The sequence below is a fragment of the Hemiscyllium ocellatum genome, chromosome 19, assembly GCF_020745735.1.
Source record: "Hemiscyllium ocellatum isolate sHemOce1 chromosome 19, sHemOce1.pat.X.cur, whole genome shotgun sequence".
Taxonomy (NCBI): domain Eukaryota; kingdom Metazoa; phylum Chordata; class Chondrichthyes; order Orectolobiformes; family Hemiscylliidae; genus Hemiscyllium; species Hemiscyllium ocellatum.
The window spans coordinates 34,741,842-34,760,687 of NC_083419.1; the positions used below are offsets into that span (position 1 = coordinate 34,741,842).

The following is an 18,846-nucleotide window of genomic DNA, read 5'->3' on the forward strand; positions in this document are numbered from 1 at the left end:
TCAATTACCTTTACTGTGAAGTTTTTCAATTCTTTAATAGATTGATATTACTACTTCATTGTACATGTTGCTTAGAAAATGCAGTTTTCTCCATTCACTTCAATGTTGGCATTAATTTATTTACATCTTCATTTTTTAATTGCTGTTTGTCAAATTATACAGAACTAATTTAATTAGTATAATATTTATGAAGTAATTTTAACTATTGACGTTTATTTACACATCTTGGGAATGTTTATATCCATAGAGACAGGGATTCATAGAGTTGTACAGCATGGAAACAAACCCTTCGGTCCAACTTGTCTATGCCAACCAGATATTCTAAAGTAATCTAGTCCCATTTGCCAGGTTTTGACCCATATCCTCCTCAACCCTTCTAATTCAGATACCCATCCAGATGCCTTTTAAATGTTGTCATTGTACCAGCATCCTGCACTTCCTCTGGCAGCTCATTCCATATACGCACCACCCTCTGTGTGAAAAAGCTGCCCCTCACGTCCATTTTTAAATCTTTTTCTGCTCACCCAAATCTATGCCCTCTAGTTTTGAACTCCCCCACCCTAGGAAAAAAATCTTGTCTACTTACCCTATCCATACACCTCATGATTTTGTAAACCTCTTTAAGGTCACTCCAAGGAAAATAGCCCAGAGAAATTGTTAGTCATGTGTATAGCTCTGAAAAGGGAGTTTCCTTTAGTTAATGAAATTTAAGGAGTTTTCCTTTCATACAGGAAATAATATTATAGTGAGTTGCTGGAACCATTTGTCTAATCCATTCAGGGGATGAGGATGTTGCTGGCTGACACAGCATATATTTCCCATTATTTGGTGTAGATACACCTACATTGCTGTTCAGCTGGTATTTACAAAATTTTGAAACAGCAGCACTGAAGGAACAGCGATACATTACCAAATCCGGATGGTGAGTGACTTGGAGAGGAAATTGCAGGTGGTGTTATTCCTATCCATCAAATGGCTTTGTCCTTCTAGGCAGTAGTGGCTGTGTGTTGGGAAGGTGATGTCTAAAGACCCTTGCCAAATTTTTGTAGAGGAAAGTACAGAAATTCATATTTGTTTTTTTCTTCTTTGTTGATAATGGCAACAATTGTGACTGTGGAAAGAGTAAAATATATTGATTTTAATTAGTAGCTTAAAAACTGATTGTAAAGCTGCTATAAGCTGCATACAAAGGAAGAGATTAATAGTGGTAAACTTCTATGCATTAGAAATAGAAACAAATGTTATAATGGAGAGATAAAAGCCATGTTGCTGTTGCCTGTGAGGTTTCAGAGACTTCATCCTCCAAGGCAGTGTACTAATATAGCAAGGTTGGGGTGTTGTTTTCCTAATTATTCACAGGATGTGGATGTTGCTGGCCAGACCAGCATTTATTGTCCACCTCCAATTGTCCAGAGGACACTTAAGAGTCAATGTCATTGCTGTGGATATAGAGTCACATACAGACCATGCCCACTAATGACAGCAGTTTCCTTCACTAAATGGCATTAGTAAACCAGATAGGTTTTCCTCACAATTGACAATGGTTTCACAGTCATCAGTAGATTCTTAATTCCAAATGTCTTCTGCTTCTTCATCCTGTGCTCACTTGTATCTGTTGTGGTGAAGGGAAAAAGATTAATTATTACGTATGCTCAGTTTCCTTAATTAGATTAATGTCTGGCAATCCATGCACATCGGGATAAAAGAAGACTGCAGCCTTCCACACTAGCTTCTTGGATCCTTCCTGTTTCTTCATCAGCCTAGGAAAAATCAGGGTTCTCCTTTGCCAGCTCTGTGCTCTGTATTCAGTGGCAATGAGGATTCATATATCTGGCAGCCGCCTTCTGCGCAGGGGTCTCTCCCTCCTCTTATCCTGCTGACAGAAGAAGAGGAGAATTCAGCTTGGTTGTCAGAGTCATAGACTTGTACAGCATAGAAGCAAACACATTGGTCCAACTCGTCCATGACGACCAGATATCCCAACCCAATCTAGTCCCACCAGCCAGGATCCCTCCAAACCCTTCCTATTCATATACCCATCCAAATGCCTTTTAAATCTTGCAATTGTACCAGCCTCCACCACTTCCTCTGGCAGCTTGTTCCATGCACGTATCACCCTCTGCGTAAAGAAGTTGCCCCTTTGGTCTCTCTTATATCTTTCTCCTCTCATCCTATGCCCTCTAGTTCTGGATTCCTCGACTCCAGGGAATAGACTTGGTCTATTTATCCTATCCATGCCCCTCATGATTTTTTAAACCTCGATAAGGTCACCCCTCAGTCTCCAATGCTCCAGGGAAACAGCCCCAGCCTATAACTCAAATCATCCAACCCTGGCAACATCCTTGTAAATCTCTTCTGAACACTTTCAAGTTTCAAAACATCCTTTCAATAGGAAGGAGACCAGAATTGCACGCGATATTCCAAAAATGGCGTAACCAATGTCCTGCACAATTGCAACATGATCTTCCAAATCCTGTACTCAATACTCTGACCAATAAAGGAAAGCACACCAAACTCGTCCTTCACTATCCTACCTACCTGCAATTGTACTTCCAGGGAGCTATACTCTAAGGTCGCTTTGGTCAGTATCACTCCTTGGGACCTTACCATTAAGTGTATAAGCCCTGCTAAGATCTGCTTTCTCAAACTGTAGCACCTTGCATTTATTTAAATCTGCCACTTCTCAGCCCATTGGCCCATCTGATCAAGATCCCGTCGTAATCAGAGGTAACCTTCGTCGCTGTCCACTACACCTACAATTTTGGTGTCATTTGCAAACTTCCTAACCATACCTCTTATGCTCACATCCAAATCAGATATATAAATGACGAAAAGTAGTGGACCCAGCACCAATCCTTGAGCACTCCATTGGTCACAGGCCTCTTGTCTGAAAAACAAACATTCACCACAACCCTCTGTCTTCTACCTTTGAGCCAGTTCTGTGTCCAAATGGCTAGCTCCCCCTGTATTCCATGAGATCTAACCTTGCTAATCTGTCTCCAATGGGGAACCTTACTGAAGTCCACATAGATCACATCTACCACTCTGCCCTCATTGATCCTCTTTGTTCAAAACACTCAATCAAGTTTGTGAGACATGATTTCTCATATACAAAGCCATGTTGACTATCTCGAATCAATCCTTGCCTTTCCAAACACATTGTTTTGTGTTCAGTGCTTGAGCTTTTTGAGTATATATACACATCCTGAGCACACTACAGTCAGTGATTAGGAAGCTACTGCCGAACAGCACCAGGGACCAAGGTTCATTTTCAGCCTCGGGCTACTATCTGTGTGGAGTTTGCACATTCTCCCCATGTCTGGGTGGGTTTTCTCTGGATGCTTCAGTTTCCTCCCACAGTCCAAATGATGTGCAGGTTAGGTAGATTGGCCATGGTAAATTGCCACATAGTTTGCAGGGATGTGCAGACTATGTGGATTAGCCGTGGAAAATGCAGGGTCATGGGGGCGCAGGGGGTGGGCTCCTCTTCAGTATGGACTCGATGGGCTGAATGACCTGCTTTCACACTGTAGGGATTCTATGATTCTATGTTCATAGTCAGAATCTTTTTTCCCAGAGTTGAAATGTCGAACACCAGGGGACATGCATTTAAGGTGAGAGGGGGAAAGTTCAAAAGAGATGTGAGGGTCAAGGTTTTTACACTGTGTGAGGTAGGAGTGTGGAATGTACTGCCAGGTGGTGGAGGCAGAAACATTAGGGGCATTTAAGAGACTTTTAGATAAGCATGTCAATAGGCAAGCAATGGAGGGATATGGGCCAATGGCAAACAGAAGGAATTAGTTTAATTTGGTGTCATGTTCAGCACAAAATTGTGGGCTGAAGGACCCATTCCTGTGCTGTATAGTTCTGTGTTCTATGTTTTATCTCCAAGACACAGGACAATCAACTGCAGGCTTACACCAAGCAAAATGCTGTCTAGGAAACCTTTATGTATGGTGCTCAGATCTTCAAATCCAGAAGGTTCCACTGCAAATGAGAATGCTCTGTGTGCCAGTCCCATGAGATTCACTACTCCACTCACCTGTATAAATAATAAATTGAAAACCATGATATCATGCAAGTGACAATACTTAATACGCTCAATGCTATAATTAAGATCCAAAATGGAACATTCCACCTATGAACTTAGTTTGTCTCTTCATAGATGCTGCCTGGCCTGCTGAGTGATTCCAGCATTTTCTGTTTTGTTTTAGTTAACCATCTGATACTGTCTAGCTTCGCACACAGAATAATGTACTTCTTTGCAAAACTGAGGCTTTTTAGCAAATGTAGAGCTCCAATTCACTGTGAATTTTACTTTGATGGACAAGGAAAGCATATTTAAAATCTGTTTATAAAATATTTTATACCTAAGTTTGTACTTTCTTTATGTCAACCCATTCAGTATGTTTATGTGACTTGATGTATCCTAACATAATGATGTTCAGTCTTATTGGCTTTAATCATTTGACTGTAACCATTTTCTTTTCCAGTTTGGTATGTTTTTCAGGAAAGATCAGATTACTGGATGTTGGAAGCTGCTTTAATCCATTTTTGAAGTTTGATGAATTTCTAGCTGTTGGCATTGACATTGTGCCTGCAGTGGAGGTACGTTATATAAATATACATATACATAGTACTTTAGAAATGAACATAGATTAGACATAAGCAATTGTTTGGAAGACTGGAGCAAGCTAGCATAGATGTTTAGAAAATAGGAATTGATTTACAAGGATGTTGCAAGGCTTGGAGGATTTGAGCTATAGGGAGAGGCTGAATAGGCTGGGACTGTTTTCCCTGGAGCATCAGAGGCTGAGGGGTGACCTTATAGAGGTTTATAAAATCATGAGGGGCACGGATAGGATAAATAGACAAGTCTTTTCCCTGGGGTTGGGGAGTCCAGAACTAGAGGGCATAGGTTTAGGGTGAGAGGGGAAAAATATAAAAGGAGCAACTTTTCACACAGAGGGTGGAACGTGTATGGAATGAGCTGCCAGAGGAAGTGATGGAGATTGGTACAATTGCAACATTTAAAAAGCATCTGGGTATCTGAATAGGAAGGGTTTATAGGGATATGGGTCAAGTGCTGGCAAATGGGACAAAGTTAGGTTGGGATGTCTGGTTGGCATGGACAAGTTGGATATAAGGGTCTGTTTCCATGCTGTATATCACTTTGACTCTATGATTTTGATCAACTAGTTTTCTGAAGGAACTGCAAATCTGATTGATAAGGATAAGACAGTGGATGTTCATTAACTGTTCAGAGGATTTCAGAAAACTATTTAACCGTGCCCCAAATAACCTAAGTCACAATAAAAGTGCTCAAAGGATAGTGGTAAAGCTTTAAGCTAAATTTATAAACTGAAAGGTACACAGCAAAGACTGATGGTGCGAAGATAATTTTCACAATGGAAGTGCTGACCATGAAGTTCCACAGAAATTAGAGTTGTAATTATTCTTGTTTATAACTTTAGGAATCACAGGGAGGAAAGGATATTATCCAAGAGGTTCAAATTAGATGAGTGCACATTGAGTGTAGTGGCAAATTATACTAATTAATCAATGCACAATAATCCAAATGACATGCTAGGGCAGTGAGCAGTGGTTTTGAATGAAGTTCAGATGCAAAGGTAAAGTCTGTAATCCAAAGAATTATTGTTTTGGTTGTAATCAAATTGCACTCATAATTGTGAAATTTTCTCACTTTTTTTTGCCCAGGTTTCCATTCAAATTCATATCTCTATTACCAAACACAATGAGCATAATAGAGCAACGTTATCTAACAGTTTCTGCATTTCAAAATTTTCCTTTATTTTTAAAAGTGGCAATCTTTTGCAATTTTATTAATACAATAAATCTGCATTTTTAATCTTGTCCACCACATGTTGAGCCACATTTTAAACAACTGAAAATATTCTTATTCAACTTTGGTAACCTATTTAGTAGTTTAAGATTTTAATTTTAAGTAATTTTAGTAATTTTAGATAGTAACTATTTTGTAGTTGATTATCATCAAAGACTTGAGTAAAAAGTGAGGTCTGCAGATGCTGGAGATCAGAGCTGAAAATGTGTTGCTGGTTAAAGCACAGCAGGTTAGGCAGCATCCAAGGAACAGGAAATTTGACGTTTCGGGCCAGAGCCCTTCATCAGGATGAAGGGCTCTGGCCCGAAACGTCGAATTTCCTGTTCCTTGGATGCTGCCTAACCTGCTGTGCTTTAACCAGCAACACATTTTCAGCTATCATCAAAGACTATTAGGAAGATGCTGTTTCTTTCTAAGAGCCTTCATGAAGATCTTTAAATGGGTACAATTTGTGGAAAGGATTGTGGGAATCAATTCAGTCCAGGAATGCAGTCAGCTTTGTGAGCAGAGCTGTCTACAAGTGCAATGTTTTTTGTTTAAAGTAGGGCTAAAAGATTTTAAAATATATAATTTCTGTTAGATATAATTTGAGTTTCAAGTTCATCAACCCTTTATACTGACAAGGATGATATTAAATATGCATCCTAGCAGGATCATTCTTTTACAGTTTTTTTGTTGAATCCAGCCACGTCAATAGTCAAAGTCAGAAAGCAGCATAGCTTTGACACGTGCTTATAGCTGGGCATTGACCATTACAAATGCTTTCTTCTGGATCAGATCTCCTCTTAGGTAAAGATGGAAGTTTGACATCCTGGTTTTGCAATCTTCCATTTGGTGTAATCTTTGTAAAGCATTGGTGAATCTTCCTCACATTTCACTTTCCCACCCAGCTTTGCAGTGTCTGCAAACTTGGAGGTAGTGTATTACATTTAGTTCCCTTATCTAAATCATTAATATATATTGTGAATATCTAGGGTCCAAGCATTGATCCAAGTGGTATCCCATTGGTGACAGGCTGCCACTCAGAAAATAACCTCTTTATTTCTATTCTATCTTTCCCTCTCTGTCAATCAGTTTTCTATCCATGAACCTATACTGCTCCCACACATTTTAATTTTATATGCTAATCTCTTTTGTGGGACCTTATCAAATGCCTTCTAAAACCACATCTGCTGGTTCCCCTTTATCAACTCCACTAGTTACATCCTCGGAAAGTTCCAATAGATTTGTCTTGCATGTTTTCCCTTTCATATATCCATGCTGACCCTGTCCTATCCTGTGACTGTTTGCCAAGTGCTTTGCTATTAAATCTTTTATAATGAACTCTAGCATTTTCCCAATTACCCAATAGTAAAACTAACTCATCTATAATTCCCTGTTTTCTCTCTACCTCCCTTTTTAAATAATGAGGTTACATTAGCTACCTTCAAATCCATAGGAATAGTTCCAGTGTCTTGCAAGATGATCACCAACATATCCACCATTTCTAGAGTCACTTCTTTAAATATTCTGGGATATACATTATTGAGTCCTTGAGATTTATTGGCCTTTAATCCCATCAATTTCCCCAGTATCATTTCCTACTAATACTGATGTCCTTGAGTTCATCTCTCTCACACTAGACTGTGTTCCTCTGTATTTTGTGTCGTCCTCTGTGAAGACAGAACTAAAATATAGGTTTAGTTAGTCTGCCATCTCGTTGTTCTCTAATATAACTTCGCAGTTTCTGATCATCTTGGACCAATGTTTATTTTCACTAGTTTTTTTCTTCACAAAGATACAGAAGCTTTCATAATCAGTTTGTATGTTACCTGCTAGCTTATCTTGTATTTGCGCATTTACTTCGCAACAACTAATTGGAAGTATTAAAATAATCATGTTGGTATGATAAGTAACCATAACAAGAGATAAATACTATGTTAAACATAAAAGGCTAAGTGCAAGACTTGGGGAAAGCAACAACTACAGGTATATATAAAAAGTAATGCCAGACAAAAGAAAGGAATAAGAAAGCTTGAAAGGGAAGGCTAAGCTAAAGGAAAAAGTTTTTTTAAAAAAATGAAGAACAAATGAGAAAAGGAAATTTGGTCCCACAAAAGAGATTAGCATATAAAATTAAAATGTGTGGGAGCAGTATAGGTTCATGGATAGAAAACTGATTGACAGAGAGGGAAAGATTTGGAATAAAGACTCATGCATGCAATATGTAGTAATAGAAGTAAATGACAGACTTATTAAAGAGTACCTCACCAGAACGAAGGACCCGATACCCAGCATGAGCAAAATCAACGTAGTATACAAAATCTCGTGCAAGGACTGCACAAAACACTACATAGGACAAACAGGAAGACAGCTAACGATTCACATCCATGAACACTAACTAACCACGAAACGACACGACCAGCTATCCTTAGCCACACATGCAGATGACAAGCAACATGAATTCGACTGGGACAACACTACCATTATAGGACAAGCCAAACAGAGAACAGCCAGGGAATTCCTAGAGGATGGCACTCATCCACAGATTCAATCAATAAGCACATCGACCTGGACCCAATATACCGACCACTGCAACGGACAGCTGGAACTGACGACTGGAAGCGGCAGATTCAAACCACTACAAATGCTGGAGGAAAGATCACAGAAGCGCTTCACAGGAGGCTCCCAAACACTGAGGATGTCACCTAGACAGGGGACGAAACGTCTGCAACACAAATTCCCAGCTCGGCGAACAGAACCACAACAGTACCTTGTATCTGTTTGTGTAGTGAAGATACAGAACAAAATACCAGCAATAGAAGGAAACATAAACATATGTTAAGACAATGATCTTGATAGATTTAAGATCAGAAGAGCAATGATGTTGTAAAATAATCTCCAGAATCTGATCATTTGCAACTCAGAATATTTAAAGAAACAGGTAGGAAAATTGCACAAGTATAACTGGAATTTTCCAGTTTTATCCTGATTCAGAAATTGTCTTTGGATTGGAAATTTGCAAATTTCACTACATTTTTTTAAAACAAAGGGCAAATGAAAATCGGGTAAGAGGCCCATCAGTTTAATTTTAATTTTGAGGAGGTTGTTTCACTTTATCCTCACCGTGATTGACTACTTGGATAAGTATGAGATGATCAAAGAGGATCAGCATGGATTTGTGTTTGATAGGCCAAGGTTGCCTAAACTAGTTAAATTTATAAGGGGATACTTGCATGGTGGATTGTGGGATGTCAATGGGAATCGCCTGTATGAATTTGCAGGGGGAATTTGGTAGGATTTTACACAAAATATTAATAACAAAGCTACAGCTCTCAGAATTAGATGTAATTTTATGGCACAGACTAGTAATTGGTTCAGAAGTAAGAAACAGGATTTAGGTATAAGCAGTGTGTTCTCTGATTGGAGGGATGTAACAAGATCTGAAATCTGAGCTTCAAACTCTGCGGCAAATTCGGGAGGGGGGGAATTACCTGGACACTTTGTTTCAGGAGGCAATCACACCCGGTAGATTAAGTAATTCAAATTCAGTTAGTGATCAGGAACAACAGATGTGACTGTAAATGGAGGAGCCTCCACCCTTGACCTTGTCCGATAGGTATGAGATTTTTGCTCCCTGTATGGATGAGGAAAAGGGCCGTAGACAGGAAGAACCAGCTGACCATGGCACCATGGAGCAGAAGGCCATTCAAGAGGCGGTGCCAAAACACAAGTAGCTGTTATAGGGGATTGTATAATTAGGGGGACAGATAGTATCCTTTGTGAGCCGGATCAGGAGTCCCGCATGGTGTGTTGTCTGCCCAGTCCCAAGGTGCAGGACATCTCCGACTGGCTTGATATTGGAGTGGGAGGGAGAGGATTCAGTTGTTGTGGTCCATGTTGACACAAACAACAAAGGCAAGGCTAGGAAGGAGGACCTGTTTGGGGAGTAATGAGCATTAGAAAGGAAATTGAAGAACAGGTCGAAGGTCATAATTTCTGGATTACTGCCCGGGCCATATGCTGATTGGCATAGGGATAAGAAAATTAGGGAAGTAAACATGTGGCTAAGAGATTGGTGAGGCAGAGAGAGATTTCATTTCGTGGGACATTGGTACAATGGTAATTACAGGGGCCTGAGAGAGGAACCGATGAAAATCGACTGGAAACAGAGCCTAGTGAGGAAGACAGCACAACAACAATGGAAGAAGTTTCTGGGTGCAATTGAGGACACAGTACAGAGATTCATCCCAAAGAAAAGAAAGATTATCTTGGGGTGGTGTTGATGGGGGATTGTTGGAGATTAGACAGCCATGGCTGACAAAGGAAATCAGGAAATGTTTCATAGAAAAAGAGAGATCCTATAAAGTGGCTAAGAGCACTAAGAAATCACTAAGACTACAAAAACAAACGGAGGATAACAAAGAGAGAAATAAGAAAAGAGAAGATCAAATATGAGGGTAAGCTGGCCAATAATATTAGAAATGATAGTAAAAGTTTCTTTCAATACATAAGAAACAAACAAGAGGCAAAAGTAGAAATTAAGCCGCTCCAAACTGATGCAGGAAGGCTAGTAATATGAGATGAGGAAATAGCTGATGAACTTAATAAATACTTTGTGTCAGTCTTCACAGTGGAAGACATGAGTAATATCCCAACAATTATTAAGAGTGAAGGAGCAGAGTTGAGTATGATAGTCATTACAAAGGAGGAAGTGCTAGAAAAGCTAAAAGGTTTAAAAATTGATAAATCTCCTAGCCCCGATGGGCTACATCCTAGAGTTCTGAGGGAGGTGGCTGAAGAAAATGCGGAGGTGTTGGTTGTAATCTTTCAAAAATCACTGGAGTCAGGGAAAGCCCCAGATTGGAAAATCACTGTTGTAACCCCCTTGTTCAAGAAAGGATCAAGACAAAAGAAGGAAAATTATAGGCCGATTAGCCTAACCTCGGTTGTAGGTAAAATTCTAGAATTCATCGCTAAGGATGAGATTTCTAAACTCTTGGAAGTGCCAGGTCGAATTAGAACAAGTCAGCGTGGATTTAGTAAGGGGAGGTCGTGCCTGACAAACCTGTTAGAATTCTTTGACGAGGTAACAAGTAAGTTAGACCAGGGAAATCCTAGACTTCCAAAAGGCCTTTGATGAGGTGCCACACGGGAGGCTGCTGAGTAAGGTAAGGGCCCATGGTGTTCGAGGTGAGCTACTGCATGGTTTGGGGATTGGCTGTTTGGCGGAAGGCAGAGAGTTGGGATAAAAGGTTCTTTTTTGGAATGGCAGCTAGTGACAAGTGGTGTCCCGCAGGGTTCATTGTTGGGGCCGCAGCTGTTCACTCTATATATTAATGATCTGGATGCAGGGACTGGCAGCATTCTGGTGAAGTTCGCTGATGATACGAAATTAGGCGGACAGGCAGTTAGTTCTGAGGAGGAGGAGAAGACTGCAGAAAGATTTATAGTTTAGGAGAATGGTCCAAGAAATGGCTGATGAGATTCAATGTGAGCAAATGCGAGGTCTTGCACTTTGGAAAAAAGAATACAGGGACAGACTATTTTCTAAACTGTGAGAAAATCCCTGAAGCCAAAGTACAAAGGGATCTGGGAGTGCTAGTCCAGGATTCTGTAAAGGTTGACTTACAGGTTGAGTCTGTAATTAAGAAAACAAATGTAATTTTGTCATTTATCTCAAGGGTTGGTTTGTAAAAGCAGCAATGTGCTATTGAGACTTTCTTAAGCTCTGGTTAGGCCCCATTTAGAATATTGTGTCCAATTTTGGGTCCCACACCTCAGAAAAGACATACTGGCACTGGACGTACCCAGCGGAGATCCACATGGATGACCCCTTGAATGGTAGGCCGAACATATGATGAACAGCTGAGGATCCTGGGATTGTATTCATTAAAGTTTAGACGGTTGAGGGAAGATCTAATAGAAACTTACAAGGTAATGCATGGCTAAGAAAGAGTGGACGCTTGGAATTTGTTTCCATCAGGTGGGAATACTAGGACCTGTGGGCACAGCCTGAGAATTAGTGGGGGTCAGTTTAAAATGGAAATGAGGGAGACATTTCTTCAGCTTACCACTAAAACATTCCTTGACTGTTACCAAATTTGGTGTTTTAAAGTTAATTAAGTTTAAACTAACGTGTAAATAGATGAAGAATCTGATTTTGTTTCTCTGGCAGCATGTAAACAGTAATGCAGAAGATTTTGGGTAACATGTAAACATGAATAGAGCTTTATGACATGACCAACACATAATTTGAGACTGAAACATCAAGATAAATAGTCAAAAATATTTCACAACATGACACTGAAGAAAATAAGAATGAAGTAAATGTTTCCTGTCTTTGTTGACTTGGTCATATTTAGTATTAGAACTGGGATGGTAAAGGAGATGAACTTGGAGGGAATAGGGAAGAGTGATACTGAAGCAGCTAATTTCTTTGAATTGTGGTCCACAAACAAAAATTTCAGTGCCCTAGAGCCATCAGATAATCGAACAGGAGTAAACATACTCCATTCAAATGGCTATTTCCATTTTACTGAATTTTTATCAAATATGCTATGGGATTTTCTCCTCTTAGTCTACTCTTTACATTTATGATTACCAATTTATTTTGGGATTTTCAGGCTGAAGCTACATCATCCTCAAGGGTAAAAGCTAGCTCCAAGTGTTTTTAGTTTGGAAAGTTTTGAATAGTAACATTCTTCAGTCCTAAACTTGAGCACGTTATTTTTCTTATTTGCATTTTCATTTCCCAGTAGTTTGGAATATCATGCCAAATAAAATCTGATGTTTCACTGTATATATTTAAAGTGTCATATCACTTGGCACCTTTTGACAAATTGTACAATGCACTCTTGGTTTATCATTTCACAACTGCGTGATCTCCATGCTTTATCTTGATGGTGTGGATCCTTGATATCTTTGTTCACAAGAAAATAATTTCCTAATATATTGGATGTAATCTCTGCAGTGTGTATTAAAGTATTAATGCATTGTGCTGTTGCAATTAGAACAGAAAATGCAAGAAAAACACAGGCAAGTTAATGGAATTTCACCGTATTGACTTCAGTGTGTGTTCATTGGGTAATATGAAGAAACTCTGGAATTTCTGGACACATGTTGACGTTGTGGTAGTACCCATACCAAATGGAGTGCAGCAGTTCAAGAAGGCAGCTCATCTTCTTAAGTATTGGCAGGAAATGCTAGTCCAACCAGTGTCGCCCACATCCCTGAAATCACTTTTAAAGCAATACTCGCAAGCCATGCCACATTCCATGAACAAATAAATTCCAAAAAATTCTCCCCAATTAGTCTCCCCCTAACAGGATTCAGTCTTATGAACCTCCACTGTTTCAATGGCAAGAATGTCTTCTTTCAGAAATGGACCAGCACTGTATAAACAATTGAAGCAAAATTTATTTGCTCCTGTACTCATGTGGAATTTGAATTGAATAAAAATCTGCAATTGGGCATCTCATGATGACCATGAATCCATTATCAATTGTCAGGCAAAACCCATCTGGTTCACTAATGTCTTTGAGGGAAGGAAACTGCCATCCTGCCCTGATATGGCCTACATATGAATCCAGACCCACAGTTATGTGGTTGACTCTTAAAGCCATCTTAATGCAATTGAGAATGGGCAATAAATGCTGGCCTCAAACCAATTAATATATTCTTTCAATCTCATCACAGCCAATTTCCTCCACATATCTTCATAATTGGCTTTGTTTAGATTTAAGACCTTAGTTACATCTCCTTCCAACTTAATTAAAAATCCTACCATAATATTCCCTAAAGATTCTTTCATGAGATTCCTAATTAGCCCTTTCTCATTTCATAATCGATCAAAGATAGTTTGCACACTAGTCAGTTCTTCAACATATGCTGTAGAAAACAGTATCAGATACATTCCAAACATTCTGCCTTCTCAGTATTGGTGCTGTCAGATCTAACCAGTCTATATATCAGAGTCGGAAAGTGTGGTGCTGGAAAAGCACAGCCGGTCAGACAGCATTTGGGGAGCAGAGGAGTCGGTGTTTCTAGCATAAACTCTTCATCAGTTTCAACTCTCCTGCTCCTTGGATGCTGCCTGATCAGCTGTGCTTTCCAGCATTACACTTTTGGACTCTGATCTCCAGTATCTGCAGTCCTCACTATATTTCCCTTGCTACATGCAACTCTAATTTGCTGATACATGGCAGATATATATTACCAATCCTACCATATTTGCTGCCATTAATGTTTCTTAGTTCCTCCCAAATGAATTCTACATCCTGTTCTTCTGATCAAGGATCATCTGTTATGAAAAGTTGATTTCGTTTTTACTACTAAAACTACTCCACCTCATTTTCTCTTTGCTTGTCCCTCCTAAATGTTGAATATCCTTTAATATTCACTTCCTCGTCATAGTCATCCTGCAGCCATACCTCCATAATAGAAATTAAATCATACCTTTTTACATTTATTAGTACTATCTTGTTGAGAATGCTATGGGGATTCAAGTAGAGTGCCATTATTTTTTTAAAACACTATTTTGACATTGGAGAATTTTATTTCTGTTGCTTTGCACTTTCAGTTACAGCTGTTCTACTTACCAAAACAGCTAATTTTTTATGTATTGCCATTCTTTCACTATTGCTGGGTCAAAATGCTCAAACTCTCTTTCGTACAGCATTGTGGAACGATTTCAGTAGTTCAGGAAAGCAGCTCGCTTCTTAAGGGCAACTAGGAAGTGGCCATAAATGCTGGTCTAGCCAGTGACACTTGCATCCCATGAATAAATACAAAAATTCCAGAGAATTCCCTGATCATCACTCTGACCTACAAAGGTGCTAGTAAATAGAATATTAAACTCAATCCAGCTAAAGAGTAAACTGCCCTCCTTGCATAGGTTCCACCAGCACAGAATGGGGAGGGATTGTGGGCTGTGTATTAGTGAGTTAGGAAGCATTTAAAGAGAGGACGACCACACAAATTTGACCAGCAATCAGAAGCAGTAGATGTAAGTCAGTTGGCAAAGCAACCTGCACCTGCTCATCCAGTTGAGCAGTAAGTAACCATGAGGAATTACATAGCTTATAGTCCATAAGTGTGAAAGAAGGTAAAAACATTAATGTAGACTAATTTTAAACTTTTAAACACATTCCAAATTTAATCGAAGTTTTATATTTGTAGGTACTAAATTCATCATTCTTATAATATTTGTAATAATGCAAAACCTGTTTTACAACTATTTTAAACATCCTAAATATGGCTGTCTGAAGCATATTCTAAGAGTTGCATATACACGCAGTTGCAATATGCTAAGTTTTAATTATACTGGCAAGTAAGATTAAAAAAGAACTTTGTTCTAAAATTGTTTGCCATCAAGTCTTAATTATTGTTGGCTTTCTCTCAGTTTGGGGATGATCTAATCTAATCTAATCTCTGCTCAGGATCAGAAGATTCTGCCATGAGTCTTGAAGTGACTGAATTGGCTGATATCTTGGATAATGTGCTTTGCTTTGCATGTATATAATCCAACAAGTTCATGCTCTGTTGTTTTTATGGATTTCTTCCCATATTATACGCACAGACTGCATTGAAATGATGAGGGCAATTTTTTATACAAATGGATTGACCTACAGATATAACCGTAACAGAAGGTAGACAAAGAGAAAACTAATATTGCTACTTTCTTGAAATCTAATAATTCCGTCCATTTGAAATCACTACTGATCATAAAAAAGTATGATTAATACATGATTTCTTATCACAAAAATATGTCAGGTCTTTCTGTCCTCAACCACTCTCTCACTTGGCAACCTAGACTGAGGCTTGAGTGGCACATGTATTAAATGATTAAAATGGAACACCGAAGAAGATATTTCAGATTCTTCAATAGTACCTATTTATTAACAAAAATTCAAGAGAAGCTCATTCTTGCAAAAAGTATTTATTCAAATTAATAATTCTTTATGGCCTTTTTCCGTACATGATCTGGCACCATGGTCTTGATTTTGTGACTTCCTGAATTGGGAGCAGAGGGGCAGGTAAAGCCCACCCTTTAAAAATGACAGCCTGCACTTTGTATTTTCAGCCCAAGGTGGCAAGTTGATTTGGGAGTTGGACCAAATGATCCATGAAGAGCGAAGGAGGCTGCCAATTCCCAAAGCAGGTTCGGCAAAAAGCCTCCCGAGGTTCGCCTGCAATCTCTTCAAAGTTTAAAGACTAAAATATAAAATGTCCTTCCTTCATCCATTGTCTCCTTCCCTCACTGCTCTCATCCCACCATGCCACCAAATACCCTCCACCTACCTTCACCTACACAGTACATAGAATTATAGAATCCCTACAGTGTGGAAACAGGCCATTTGGCCCATCAGGTCCACTCCAAAAAGTAATCCACCCAGACCCATTCCCCTACCCTATTACTCTATATTTACCCCTGACTAATGGATCTAACCTACACATCCTGGAACACTCTGGCCAATTCACCCAACCTGCACATCTTTGAATTGTGGCACCCAGAGGAAACCCGTACAGAGGTAGACAATGTGCAAACTCTACACAGACCGTCACCAGAGGCTGGACTCAAACCCGGTATTATGAGGCAGCTGTGCTAACTGCTGAGCCATCATGCTGCCAGCCCTACCCATATCCATCTTATACACATTCCCTCCATGAGCTTTCATACTGCTATCCTTCCAGTCAACCCGACCGTTGATTATAGTCTCCGTGTCAACTCAGCAAATCGTGTGCCCACCTGAACCTTTTGGGGAGACTTAGGCAATGAGGGATTTGAAGTAGACCAACATCATATCAACAGCTTTTTTAAATGTAGGAATGTATGCTAATGAAGTACTCCTCAGCAAGTCCTGGACAACAGCACTGCCTGAGGTGGATATGTAGCAAATAACATTTGCGGCACAAAAATGCCAGGCAGTGACCAAGAGATGGAACTGATATTGAATTATGTACCAGCACATCCCATAAATTAATTTTAAAAATACACTTTCTATGCACTCATGCTATTTTTCACAATCCAAGTTAATGTCTTACCCCCCACTAAAGGGCAGCTTACCTCCCTCAAAGTTGTTCCAGGACCTTAACTTTCCAAAAGAAATGCACTGCAAACAGACCTGCTTTTACGTAGTCTAATCCCCACACTCCAGGGACTCAAAAATCCCATTTCATTGGAGGTAGCTGAACATTTAAATGCCTCTGGGAACGTGTGAACAGCCGACCACTCCCACAAAAATGGGAGATGATGTATTTGTGGTGGGACTTAGGGTTTCCAACTTCTTCTGGCATTTTCACCATAGCAGAGAGATCTTCCATCAAAATGAACATCTGACCCAAATTTCTCCATTCAGTAAGACTATTACTGAATGTTAACATAAAATATATATTGCACACTGTGTTTCATTACCTGACAGTTACATATTTTTGTGACATGCCTTACCAAGATTTTATGCACAATAGCTAGGCTGTGAAAAAATAATCTTGTAATTAATAATCTTTGTTTTTGTTTTTCAGAGTGTATACAAATGTGACTTCCTCAATCTTCAGCTGCAACAGCCCCTCCAGCTTGCTCAAGATGCAATAAATGCTTTTCTCAGGCAGCTAAAAAATCCCATTGACTCTCTTCCGGGAGAGCTGTTTCATGTTGTTGTTTTTTCACTTTTGCTGTCTTACTTTCCTGCCCCTTACCAACGTTGGATCTGCTGTAAAAAAGCCCATGAACTTCTAGCACTCCATGGTCTGCTCCTAATTATCACCCCTGATTCTTCTCATCAAAACCGTCATGCTTATATGATTAAGAGCTGGAAAACTGCCATTGAATCTTTAGGATTCAAAAGGTACAAATATGTGAAGTTCTCCCACATGCATCTCCTAGCTTTTCGAAAAATTTCTCTGCAGACGACAAGTGACCTAGTCAGCAGAAATTACCCAGAGATGCTATTTATTCCACAGGATTTCAATAACATAGATGAAGAGGAACACTCAGATGCCAGTCGCCAAGATAGATCAGAAATGGAAGATGACCAGATAGCTTACAGTTTTTTGGAGCTACCTGATGCCCCCTATGATTCAGACTCTGGAGAGAGCCAAGCCAGCTCTATTCCATTCCATGAAATAGATGAACCAGTTTTACTTTTAAGCTAACCTAGAACTTCTAGTTATTTGCTACCAGAGCTGCTGTGTTGCCAAAATAATTCTGCTGCATTATGTAACTCGTATTGTATACAAAATATGCAGTACAGTTTGCACATAGAAAATGTGAAAAGTTTACAAAGTGGAATACTCTTTCTATATCTGTTAGAAGATGGAAGTGTTTGAGGGGTACATCCACCTGGTAATGTACTTCACAAGCAACAACATCAGTGTAAATCAAAATGAAGCTGACTACCTAAATGTCAAATTAAATGCCTGATACTGTAGTATCATCTTATCAGCTTTGTGAATTGGAAATTACCCTAGTACTTTAAATTCAAAGGTTTTACAAGTGACCATGCCATTCTATTGATTACTGCAGGGGAAACAATAAAATGTTTACTAAACAATTAGATTAATAGAATAAAAAATTAGGAAAACTTTTGCCAAAGCAAAAATGTATTTATGATTTCAAACATAATGGGCATTTTCTGTATTTTATCTGTCTATGTTTCTAAATTTCACTTAGATGAGTGCATTGTTGCATGTTGTCAACTTGTTTGTAGCCAGGAACTTGATTTATACGGGATATCAATTCAAAAACAGTGTTGTTTACCCCTAATTTTGTTGCTTTGACAAATTTGAAAGAAAGGCAAGACAAACTTCTTTTAAGAATTTACATTTCTGCTGGCTGCCTATAGTTAGGCTATATTTCATACTATTTCTATTTGTAACTTTGCAGTTAGTTTCACAGAAGATAATGTCAAATTTTCTTGACAAGCAACTTACTATGTTCAGTTTTTGAACAAACTGGCATTGGTCTTTTTGAAAAGTATATGCCATCTTGTCCTTGCGATCTTTGG

General features: G+C 39.1%; 1 protein-coding gene across 1 annotated transcript in view; it reads left to right on the forward strand.

The window, feature by feature from the left end:
- Nucleotides 1-18,360, forward strand: part of bmt2 (base methyltransferase of 25S rRNA 2 homolog) — a 112,047-nt gene extending 93,687 nt beyond the window's left edge. Inside the window, exons 4-5 of the mRNA XM_060839360.1 lie at nucleotides 4,494-4,608; nucleotides 17,366-18,360. Of these exons, the coding sequence (XP_060695343.1) occupies nucleotides 4,494-4,608; nucleotides 17,366-17,995 (745 nt within the window). The 3' untranslated portion in view covers nucleotides 17,996-18,360. The remainder of the gene's footprint in view (nucleotides 1-4,493; nucleotides 4,609-17,365) is intronic.
- Nucleotides 18,361-18,846: the final 486 nt, after the last annotated feature.